The sequence below is a fragment of the Mastomys coucha genome, unplaced genomic scaffold, assembly GCF_008632895.1.
Source record: "Mastomys coucha isolate ucsf_1 unplaced genomic scaffold, UCSF_Mcou_1 pScaffold6, whole genome shotgun sequence".
Taxonomy (NCBI): Eukaryota; Metazoa; Chordata; class Mammalia; order Rodentia; family Muridae; genus Mastomys; species Mastomys coucha.
In genome coordinates this window covers 94,072,273-94,083,680 of record NW_022196912.1, presented here as the reverse complement: position 1 = coordinate 94,083,680, position 11,408 = coordinate 94,072,273, and the positions used below count along the sequence as shown (strand labels likewise).

The 11,408-nt window shown below is 45.9% G+C and overlaps 2 protein-coding genes across 4 annotated transcripts in view; one reads left to right on the top strand and one right to left on the bottom strand.

Annotated features, from left to right (window-relative positions):
• Window positions 1–11,103, top strand: part of Pigh (phosphatidylinositol glycan anchor biosynthesis class H) — a 20,551-nt gene extending 9,448 nt beyond the window's left edge. The window contains exons 4-5 of one of the 2 annotated variants that reach the window (XM_031355835.1): window positions 767–875; window positions 9,802–11,103. In XM_031355835.1, the coding sequence (XP_031211695.1) occupies window positions 767–859 (93 nt within the window). In that variant the 3' untranslated portion in view covers window positions 860–875; window positions 9,802–11,103. Of the gene's footprint in view, window positions 1–766; window positions 1,632–9,801 lie in introns of those variants that run through there. The other variant, XM_031355834.1, reaches the window with a different exon arrangement.
• Window positions 1,636–11,408, bottom strand: part of Plekhh1 (pleckstrin homology, MyTH4 and FERM domain containing H1) — a 49,867-nt gene continuing 40,094 nt past the window's right edge. Inside the window, exons 21-29 of one of the 2 annotated variants that reach the window (XM_031355832.1) lie at window positions 10,553–10,730; window positions 9,935–10,090; window positions 8,848–8,948; window positions 7,976–8,117; window positions 6,887–7,032; window positions 6,646–6,775; window positions 4,820–4,906; window positions 4,405–4,551; window positions 1,636–4,083 (exon numbers count right to left, since the gene is read on the bottom strand). In XM_031355832.1, the coding sequence (XP_031211692.1) occupies window positions 3,928–4,083; window positions 4,405–4,551; window positions 4,820–4,906; window positions 6,646–6,775; window positions 6,887–7,032; window positions 7,976–8,117; window positions 8,848–8,948; window positions 9,935–10,090; window positions 10,553–10,730 (1,243 nt within the window). In that variant the 3' untranslated portion in view covers window positions 1,636–3,927. Of the gene's footprint in view, window positions 4,084–4,404; window positions 4,552–4,819; window positions 4,907–6,645; window positions 6,776–6,886; window positions 7,033–7,975; window positions 8,118–8,847; window positions 8,949–9,934; window positions 10,091–10,552; window positions 10,731–11,408 lie in introns of those variants that run through there. The other variant, XM_031355833.1, reaches the window with a different exon arrangement.

Genomic DNA, 11,408 nt, shown 5'->3' with positions numbered 1-11,408 from the left:
CTCAAACTCAGAAATCCGCCTGCCTCTTCCTCCCAAGTGCTGGGATTAAAGGCATGCACCACCACTGCCCGGCAATAGGTTTTAAATAATGTCTAGATTATCTTCTGTTTTGATTTACAATAAAACCCACTATGGTGGTATAAGCCCACAACCCCTCACTGTAAACTATCAGTCTTCTCTGCTAGAAGAGTAGAACATAGAGATCAGGTTCATACAGTTTTCCTATTCTGTGGCTTTGTCTTTTAATTTTAGTTGTATTATGTTTTATAATACAAAATCTTTTCAGAATGTACGTATTAAACTGCCCATCTTGTCTCTGAGGCTTATTTCACAACTTGTAACATTTTCTGAGATGGTCTGTCTCACAGTCATATAATTTTGTCAGGCTAAAAGCTGTATTTTGCTTGCTTGTAATCTCAGCATTCAGGAGGCAGAGGCAGGCAGATTTCTGAGTTTGAGGTCAGCCTGGTCTACAAAGTTAAGTTCCAGGACAGCCAGGGCTCCACAGAGAAACCCTGTCTAGAACCCAAACCAAACCAAACCAAACCAAATAAAAACCTGTCTTTTTATCCCCCACCACCCACACACAAAGGCTGGATTTGGAGACCTCCCTGCAGGGTACTCATCTGCTCGACCTTTTGTCTCTTAGCTCACAGCTGCCATTTAGTGCTGTGGTGTATGAGAGAGGTTGAGAATGCAGGTGGATTCTTCTTATATGCTCCTTGACTCTGCATTTGACTCTGCATTTCTCCTCTTTGGAATTCAGAGTGCCAAGCCCCGGTTGGACTGCTTGATTGAAGTATACAGAAGCTGCCAGGAGATTCTGGCACACCAGAAGGCCACATCAACAAGCTTATGAGTCTCAGCATTCAAAGGCCAGTATTGTTCTTATGGAGAGGACTCCTAAACTGTAGTGGCTGGTTTATTTTCTGTACTGTAAAAACCATCAGGACATGGTCCTGGGAATCAGAATGGATAAGTAGATCTCAGAACCACAGAGAAGGGGCTGGAACTTGATTCATGTTCATGATGTATCATAATGTTCCCTGTATAGATTTTATTTATATTACTAATCAAGGGGAGACCTTAAGAATTTTGACATGTCAAAACAAGGCCAGTCATAGTGGTACATGCCTTTAGTCCCAGCACTCAAGAAGCAGAAACAGGTTATCTCTTTTGAGTTTTAAGGCCATTCTGGGCTATATAGTGAGTATCCTCCACCTAAAACAAAAATATTGTCCAAAAAGAACACTGAAAATTTTGAGTACCTTCATGTTTGTGTTAAAAATCTGTGTAATATTAAGACTGGTACCATATTTCACAAGAAAAATATAATTTTCTATCTGTATAGACTCTTATCTAAAAATTAGGGAAAAATAAGTCACGTTTTTATGTATGAGTTAGCAGGAATAAAATGCCTTACAGGGGCTAGCGCCTCTGTCCACCAAACTCCTATGATCTGTGCAGGATAATGACTCCTTAGTCCACAGTTTAGCTAGGGATAGTGTGGATGCCTGTAATCCCAGCTCACAGAAGGTATCAACAGGAGCATTGAAAGTTTGAGGCCAGCCTGGGCTATGTGATGAGACACTGTCTCAAATCCCAAAATAAATAAATATCCACAACACAGAGTTATCGTCTGGTTCACTGACAGTTTTTTATTGACAAACATAATACACAGCATTTCAGCCATGGGTGTCAAGCATATTAGTACCTTTCTGTTACTTAATATTTTCTTTTTTTTTTTTAAAGATTTATTTATATGTAAGTACACTGTAGCTGTCTTTGGACACTCCAGAAGAGGGTGTCAGATCTCATTATAGATGGTTGTGAGCCATGTGGTTGCTGGGATTTGAACTCAGGACCTCTGGAAGAGCAGTCAGCGCTCTTAACCACTGAGCCATCTCTCCAACCCCCTACTTAATATTTTCTATTGCTCAAAAGCTGTTTGGCTAAGAGGGCTTAGATGAAAAATGAGCGATTCCATGTTGGTTCCCAGGCATGAGACTGTCACATTAAAGGATGAAGAAGACAGTTTACAGAAGCCTTTGTTTCAAAGGTGGTTCCTTAGATTCTAAAGATCAGGAAGGAGGAAAGCAGCTGGACTAGGTGGAATTTGCCTTTAATCCCAGCACTTGGGAGGCAGAGTCAGAGGCAGGCGGATCTCTTAAGTTTGAGGGCAGCCTGGTCTATATAGGGAATTCCAGGACAGCTAGAGCTGCATAGTGAAACCCTGTCTCAAAAAGAGAGCAAGAGAGAGGGGGGGGGGGGCAGGAGAGAGAAGCAACAGCAGCAGCTAATCTCACCTTCAAGTCTAGTACAAACAGTTGTATTAGTTGGAATTCTGTTTACAAAACAAAAACAACCTGAGAACAGACTGCATCCTTACTGGCTTTAAACAACCTGAGAACAGACTACATCCTTACTGGCTTTAAGACCTTGGCATGTAAATGGAGAACTGCATTCTCTGCCTTTCACCTAGCCTTGAAGGAGCTGTCAGGAGCCTATAGAGGTATGACTTGAGGTAGACCTGTCTCCACTAGAACCCCAAATATGGGGTGGGAGTTGGGGTACAAACAGAAACGGCTGTAAAGCTGCCTGGCTTGCAAGTCAAGCTCTTTTAAGGGACAGATTCTTGTACCTTTTTAAAGTCAGGCTTGTCAGTCCAAAGGATGAAGCAGCTGAGGCATTCAGACAAACTAATTTTTGGCCTTGCAGTTTCTTGTGGTGTACAACACACACATTGTTGGGTTAAAGGCTTTTTTTTTGATACTCTTCCTATCCCCTAGTCCACGTTACTGGAAAATAATAAAACTGCCTTAAAGTTATACAATAAAGCTTATTTTTTATATGTTGGAAAACCAAAGTATGAACTTTTGTTTTATTATTTTGTGGATAGAAAGGTGAATAAAGAATAAAGATCATCTTCATCAAAATCAATTAGAAGGTTTGAGTTGAGAGAGATTATAATATTCTCAGGAAGGCAAAGTCGAAAGAAACTTTCTACTTCCACAGATATATACATGCCCTGTGCTTCCAACTCATTTTGAGAAGCTATACCAAGAGTCTTGGTGGGCAATCCAGGCCTCCCAAGAGTGGAAGGGCCTTTACAGTGTTCCTGATACCTTGTTTCTGGTGGCCTCTTAGAGCAACAAGCAAAGTTCATGTGCTTGGTCTCTGAGAGAATAGGAAATGATGACCACCTCGTCCTTCAGTAGTGAGCACAGCCTTCACTGAGTCTTGTTGGGCCTTAAAATGACACAGAAAGGGTGCAGACTGGCTCTGTCCCTGCCTGTGCTAGTCCAGTGTGAGACAGAAAACTTTAATCTTAGCAGGAATACTGTGCTGTCCTGAAAAGATTAGAACTGCTGCCCCAGGAGGGGCATGGCAAATGCCTTCTCACCAATAGTGGGGAGGCTCGTCAGCTTGGCCAGTGTTTTTCCCATTTGGGAAAGAAGTCCAACTTTAGAGATTTGTAGGCATTTGCCAGAATTTAGGTGAATTAGGAATTTTAGTCCTATTTTATTCAGGGATGCTCAGAAAACTTCAAGTATAAGTCCCCACGTAAAGACCATGTACAGTATAAAAAAATGAGCTTCCCTGAGTATCAGTGCAGAAGCCCCAAGTACAGTACCATTGCCCTGGTAACTGTGGGCCATCCCTGTCTCAATCTAGAATCAGGTAGCATCCAGAGTCAATATTCTTGTAAAAGAAATAGTGGTTTTGATGTTGGATCTGGATCTTAAAACATTGGGCCTTGAAAGATAAGGCACCTAAAGGGCACAAAGGTCTCAAGAGACCCTGAAGTACGCATTTCACAGAGTAGTTAGAGGAGGGGCCCTTAGACCCATCACAGTCATGTGCTCCAGGACACAAATCTAATCCCAGAGGCACCAGTGGTAGCAAGGGTATGGGGAGGAGAAATGTTCACAGCAAAGCTGACCCCTTAGTGCAGGAAACAGAAGCAAAGAACTGTCCATCCAGGTCTCGGGGCTGGCGGGCTGCAGGGAGCTTGCCTGATAGGTTCACAGTTGCAGAACAGTGGTTCATGTAGCTGGCCATCATTAAGGTAGTTTCTGTAATCTAAGGAGGTCAGGGAAGCGAAGGGTTAAACTAGCCTTATCTTGAATGGTGGCTTTTTCACTAGCTATAACATTGGGTACACATAGAGTACATGGGCTTTAGTTGCCTAGTAAAATGTTCCACTGTTGGCCTAGAGAGTCTGAGATGCACAGTACCCTCCTGAGGACAGTGGGGATAGCAGTAGCTGGATCAGGTAGTTCCCACCAAGTTCCAGCTCAGTGGAGAGATGCACATGCTACTCCACCCCGAACCCTTGGGTAAGTATCAGGCTTACCACATCACACAAGACCAGTGTAAAGGGTTATAGTATGTCAGACCCACCTTGGGAGCAGGCATTCGGAAGGTCAACTTGTCAATATGGGTTTTTCCAGAGTTCTGGTCTGGAATGGATCTAGTCACAAGCATGAAGTCATCCCTGCAGCCACCGAATGTTGTCACTGAAGAGTAGGGATAAGTGATGTTCACCTGCTGTGGGAGGAGCCAGGCGAGTTCAGAGGAAACTGTTTCTTTTAGACACAGGGAGCCTTAAGCAGGAAGGGAGAACCCCAAGGTGATGATAATTTGGAGAGCTAAATCTTGATGTATATAAGTTGTGCCCAGACTATAGGACAGTACTGCTCATCAGGAGTTAGAGGGAGGAACCATAGCCACTTGGTTCAGGCCTCTGACCAGAGCAGAGAAGACAGTTCAGTGTTTCAGAATCAGAAGGAATAGAACCAGCCCTTTCCCCTCATACCATAGTGCGGTGGTCCAGGATGCTGACCCCATCCTCATTCACAGCAATCCACACCAGAGTGTTCTCCTTAGAAGACAGCTGGGCAGGCTGCAGAGACAGAAAAGGCCTATCAGACGCACCCCCCACAGTTAGAGATTCTGAGGGAGGGGGTTCATCCAGAGGGTCTGATGGCCATCCTGTCATCGTGGACAACACAGAACACAGCATCTGCACAGCATCAGAGATGCTTGTGCAAGGCAGGAGGCGTTGGCCTTGGGCTCTGCACCCAACATCCAAAAGGTGGAGGTGTCACACCTGCCAGCACAGGATGGACAGCTCTGTGGTCAGAACACAGGCTCAGCTAGGGGCTGGGCGGGCATGCAGCTCGGTCAGTAGCTATTTTCTCCTGTACCCCAAACTCTCACAAGCAAAATACATCTTGCTTTAACCAACTTCCTAGGGACTATAAAAGAAACAGGATGACGAGAATTCAGTGAGATGGGCCTTAGGTCTTCTCAGTGAGTTTATGACTATTTGGTAGCCATTTCCTGGGTGTTTCTGTCAGGGCTACAGTGAGGTACTCCAGAAGGTCTCTCTCTGCTACCCGAGAGCCTGGGGGAAGGAGACAGACTCGGACCCATTTGTGAAGCTTTCCCAACCTTCCAGGCCGGTGGCTTTCTAATACAGTAGTACTATATTTTTACTTCACTGCCACCACCGCCTCTCTCTCTCCCTTCCTCCCTCCCTCCTTCCTTCCTTCCCACAAATTCGTGCACACAGATTGGAAGTATAGCTTAGGGGCAGAAAGCATTCATGTGCAAAGTCCTTGTTTGGTCCCCGGGATATTCCCAAAACTAAGCAGAGAGAGGTTAATGTTGCTAAGAGAGACTGAAAAGACAGGAAAAGTGAGTGTGAAGAATACTTATGCGTGGCTAGTGTGCAGCATCTCCATTGTTCTGTTCCCTCAAGTTGGGAAGCCTCTTGAAAGCAAGGGACTGATTTGTTCATTTCTTTAAAAACATTTTTTAAATTTATTTTTAATGGGTAGGGTTGTTTTGCCTGCATGTGTGTCTGTATACCACAAAAGTGCTTATATCCGAGGAGGCAAGAAGAGAATACTGGATCTCTTCAGATTGGATTTACAGATGGTTGTGAGCCACCGTATGGGTGCTAGGAATCAAAGCTAGGTCCTATGGAAAAGCAGCCAGTGCTCTTGACTGCTGGGCCTTCTTCCCAAATTTTTTATAACTGTAAACAGCTGAAACTAGAAATATTATGCTTTCACCAACCTATCTATTACTTGTAGCTTCAATGAACAGGACCTGGTTCCAGTCTCAATGTCTGTTTATAATGTCTGGTCACAGGTAATGTCTGATTAACTGTAAAGTTCACGGATACCAGACGCCTACCGACAGAAACTTCCAACTGAAATTACTGTTGGCCTCCTGGCCTTCAATGCAGAGGCGAGAGGAACTGCAGTCTGCTTCCCGTGGGTGGTCCACTTCTGTCTACCTGTCTGCTTCCCGTGGGTGGTCCACTTCTATCTACCTCTAGGCTTTTGGGTAGCCAGTCAAGGTGAATTTGTTTAGGTCAGACATTGTCTTTTCAGTCTATTCTTCATGTGTGAATTAGTTGAGGTTGTCTTTACAGGAGAAGGACTGGCAAGTCAGTAAAAGAAATATGAAGATAAACAATGCATTAGAACTCAGCGGTCTGGTCAGAAATGCGTGAGGAGATAGTGTCTCCTAGTGTTTCCAGACTGACAGAAGGGCTTATGAGAGAGGGGAGAGAAGCTCCAGGAGAAACAGCATCTGAGGGTCTGGGCAATTCCTTTTCCTGTCACTCACCTGAGCAGCGAAGAGCTTAGCACCAAAGAGAGGCCATTTCCGAGCCACAGTCAGGTAGATGCGGATGCACTCAGGAGGGGAGCAGCCTTGTAACGCTGCCCATTTGGTGGCCATCATGTCTGCCAGGTGCCTGGTTCAGGCGGGTGGAAAGACATGGGGCTAGTGAAGAGCCTGCCTGTTTCCATCACAGTGCCCAGGTATCCCCACAGGTTTCCTCTGTAAGACCTTGCCTCCAGCCTACCTCAACTGCTCAGGGGGTGCTCCATTTCGATAGCGCCTTGGGTAAAACCTGTCAAGGACCTGCTGGAGGAGATGCTGAGCTTTGGCAGTAGGTGGTGTACCTCCAGGGCCTGGCAGCGCAGGCTTCTCCAAGTCCCCATACTCCACCTGAGGTAGGAAGAGATAGCAGTCATGAGTCTGGGTGGATGGGTGAATGGTGGGTGCTACTGTTAGAGAGGTGAACAAGCCCCTGACCACATCACTGCCTTATCAGATAACAATGATAAGAATTAACCCCATGTTTCATAGACATTAGAGAACCATCCTTGAGGTCCTAGAATAGTAGATCATCTAGATCAGTTCTCATTTGTGGCTAAATGCTAGAAGATGGAAGGGGTTACAGACTGTAGAGGACAGAAGAGGGCTTGGGGTTAGCCAGCTAGCTCAGGCATCAGCCCCTTCAACTTTGTTCAAGTTATTTAAACTCTGAATGTCAACTTCCTTCTCCTAAGTGGGGATGGAAAGTACACAGGCAAATGCATCTGAAATGTTGCTTGTAGCTTGCTACAGAGCATTCACATTGATGATTATAACTATGAAGAGCCACTGTGTAGCCTAGGCTGGCTTGGAACCCAGACTGGCCTTGAATTTGTGCCACCTCTGCCTTAGCTCTCCAAATGCTGGGATTATAGGTGTGTGCCACCACATCTGGCTACATCCACACTTACAGGACCGTGGAGGTCTCCTGGATACCTTTAGCAGATAGCTGTCTACACAAAATACAAAGGAGAGTCATTCTAAACGTGTGATCTTAGCTTTCTACTTAGAATGTAGGGTGGTTCTTAAAGTTTATCACGTGCATTGTAGAGAATTGTTTTTCAAATACTCAGAAATACATTGAGGTGCCGAGAAGCAACCTGACCAAGCTCTCATATTGTAAGGAGGCTGTGACTTAAGCCCAGGCTTTCAGTTCCCTGCCATCTTCTGCACACAGCATCCATGGGCAGTGAGTAAGGAGATCTCTCTCTGTACAACAGAGCCCCTCCCTATTGCCACAGGATCTTCAGTCTTCTGTCAGGTTTCATGGTGTTTCCAACAGAAAGAAACCCACCTGAGCCATCAAGGCAGCCATTTCAAGGGCCAGTTCCTTGGTGACTGGAAATCTTCCTGCCACTATTTCTCCACTGACTTGGAAGGCAAGTAGCAGCCGCTCTCTCTCTGTCTCCCCTTTGACTTGACTTCGAAAGTACAGCCTAGAGTGAAGACAATGAAAAGCCAGATCTCAGCTGGTACCCTAAACAAAAATGAGGCTTTCCCGGAATAATTATCTTGATTGCAAGTGGAGCAAACTGTTTACACCATCTGTAAGTTTCTTTTCTACTACCAAAGAAACTTGTAGCCAAGCCTAACCTAGATGTGGGCATGCAGGTCTCACCCAGAGGAACAGGTGGTTAGTTTTGAACACACCACTACACTTACTGCATTTTGCATGAAGATTCTGGTACCTAGAATCACAGTTTATTAGAGGTCTGGATGAATTAAGACTTCAAGAGACTAATGGAAATTTTGCCTGAAGGCACACTTGGATAAATTTCTCTTACTTAAATTGATAGAAAGAACTTGTATATGTCCTGAAATTGATATACAGGAAATTTTTATTGCTTAGCTTTAAATATCTGGTGCTTATATAAATCTGTACTCTCATAAGGTAATGTAGAGCCATCCCATGGCCTTATTATGCTTTTGTGGCATGTATGCACACCCATGTGCACATGGCAGTACAGAGAATGCCAACAGAACAGAACCCTGCGCTGCCAGGGTCTCTTGAGGGATCAGGAGCAGGGCCAACCTGCCTGAAACCTACCTCACGACTGCCACTCAGGCTACTCTCTGCCTTGTTGGGACAAGCCATGATGTTTGGGAGGTGATAGCTGGGGCCAGGGCAGCCTTCATGTCCCCCCACCCTCAGGCAGCTCTCTGGACCTGTTCTTGTACATCAGCTTCACGACTCGTGTCCCGCCATCAGACTTTCCAGGGTGCAGCTCCTTCAGCGTTTGCTCCCACTTGGAGATGGCATCACAGATCTTAAAGAGGCAAAAGATGAACGTCAGCAAAGCCCCTTGTAGGGGGCGATAAGCTGCAGGCAGAGTTGGACTCTGGCCAAGCTGAGTGAGGGCTCTGCCTTTAGAAGGCTGCCCTGTGAGGTCTCAGGCTGCAAGGATGGAAAGTGCCTACCAATTCTCCTTGAGATGAGGAGCTAGATGGCACCATGGATGTAGTTAGCATCTGAGAAATGACCATTGCCACACTGGCTGTGAGAAGGCTGGCTTCTGAGGGACCAGACTAGGCAGGCTCCAGTCAAAATCATGGCATCATGGCTCCATTTTTATTTCACTCACCACATTCTCCTTTCAATACATATACCCAAATGCCTGCTCTGACCAAAGCCTTACAGATGCCCATACATACTAGGAAGATATGTGGCAATTTTTTTCATGCACTGCTAAAGACTAGCCCTTTGTTCTAGGATAACAAAGAAAGCAGATGCTGGAGCCAGATGCACCCATCCAATGTGGTAATACATTCCTACAAATGCTTAACACCCTTGTGGAATTAGTCCTCAGACCACTATACAGATCAACTGTCCCTTTCAAAAGCCTTCCACCTTCAGAGGTGCCATGAGGCCCTACCACCCTGAACTCTGAATCTATAAGCACAGGCAGGCAGAGTAAATGCTCAGTGATAGTGCACGAGGTGCTAGTCCACACCCACTGGATGTCAGCATAGCTGTTGGCCTAAGCGGGCAGATATCATTGGTAGCAGGCCTGGGCTAAGAGGCTCTGCCCCTGGATGCTGCATAGTCATGTGAGGGAGACAGGACTGTGAGGATTTTGTCTCCAGGGTCAAGATCACATGTAGTTTTCTCTTCCTGCGCAGACAGTACGTTTCGGATGGCACAGAAATGCTGGCCTGGACATAGCATCTTGGTCTCAGCACCACACAGGGCTCTGAAGAGCTAGGTGTGCACATGGACAGACTCTGAGCTAAGAGGTAGAAGTGCAGTGCTTACCTTGACACGCCCTTGAAGACAGTGTTCCAGCTCCCTGCCAGAAGGATCATCGGTGAAGAGGGCAAAGCCAGACTGGGAGGGCTTCCTCATGCCTGTCTCCTGGTTCAGCCTCTGGAGGAACTCATCAACTGTGGAGGAGCCATCAAAACCAACCACCTGGGAATGGGGAGAGGCACCCTGAACCAGCAGACTTCCTGAGGAACTGTCACAGGGGATCATGGAAGGGTCTGAACACAGCAGTGAAGGCAAGATGTCAAAGCCAGTTGGTTTCCACTTTCACATTCAGAGCGACCTGAGTCTGCCCACTAAACTGGAACTGGACAGAGGCCTAGTCACTCTATTATAGTTAATATTCTGGAAGCTTTATCTCATGCTTTTCTGGTCCAGTGTCTCAGTGTTCCTGTTCATGCAGTGGGTTCAGAAGACCTACCTGTAAGGCACCAAGCTGTATAGCACTTTGGGTTCAAGCTCCTTTCTCCTTACACACACTACGCATGCCATCCCCACCTCAAATCTAGGCTTAATCTGAGCACCTACAAGGCTTAGCAGCACCTAGAAGTATTCTCTGAATAGAGACATGGGAAGACTTGGGCTAGAGTGCATGCTCAACTTCCTTACCTGGTAAGTCCCATTGGCAAAGTGCACAGGGATGCTGAAGGGTAAGGAGTGATGGAAGGGGTTTCGCAGCAAGATGGACACCACTTCCATCCGTGATGGCCTGGCCTCCCGTTCTCCTGTCTGCAGGGTTCGCTCCACAGCTCGCTGGCAGTATATGGCATACTGGCCAGTTTCACTTCTGAAAACAGAGGGAGCATTAGAAATTCCTTTTGGCACCCTGGGGTGTAGACCCACACTGAGCAGAATAAAAGCTAACTGGGTTGACTATGGGGACCTGAAAACTAGCATGGGATGTTACTACATTTTTATTTGGGGAGGGAGCACACTTGTGAGAGTTGATCTCAGGTTATCAGCAAGCACCTTTACCTACTGAGTCCTCTTCACCTGCTGCATTTATCACTGTGGACTTATCCAGAGCACATGGCTGCTAGATGTCTACCTGTCTGCCTGCCTGATATCTGATCACATTGTGAACCCTGAGATTGTGTTATTTACTGTAAAGCTCTGTTTCTGGTGGTGGTATGGCTCAGCCCTTAGTACATGCCTTTAATCGCAAACAATGAAGGTAGAATTCGTTTGTATAAGGAAGCACCTATGTTTGAAAGTGATGTCTAACTGAGTAGCAAAGTGACAAATCAGAATAGGATATGTCCAACTCTCAGGAGAAGAGAGAGGAAAGAGGAGCTACTTGAGAGAGCAGTGCAGAGAGGAAGAGAGGAGGCAGTTTTACAGGGAGAGTTTTACAGTGGCAGGTTGCAGAGAGGGAACAAGCTAGAAACAGATGAAGACAGGATGAGCCAGAGAATGAGAAGGAGCCAGATGATTAGAACATTTTTCCAAAGTTAGTATGAGGCCA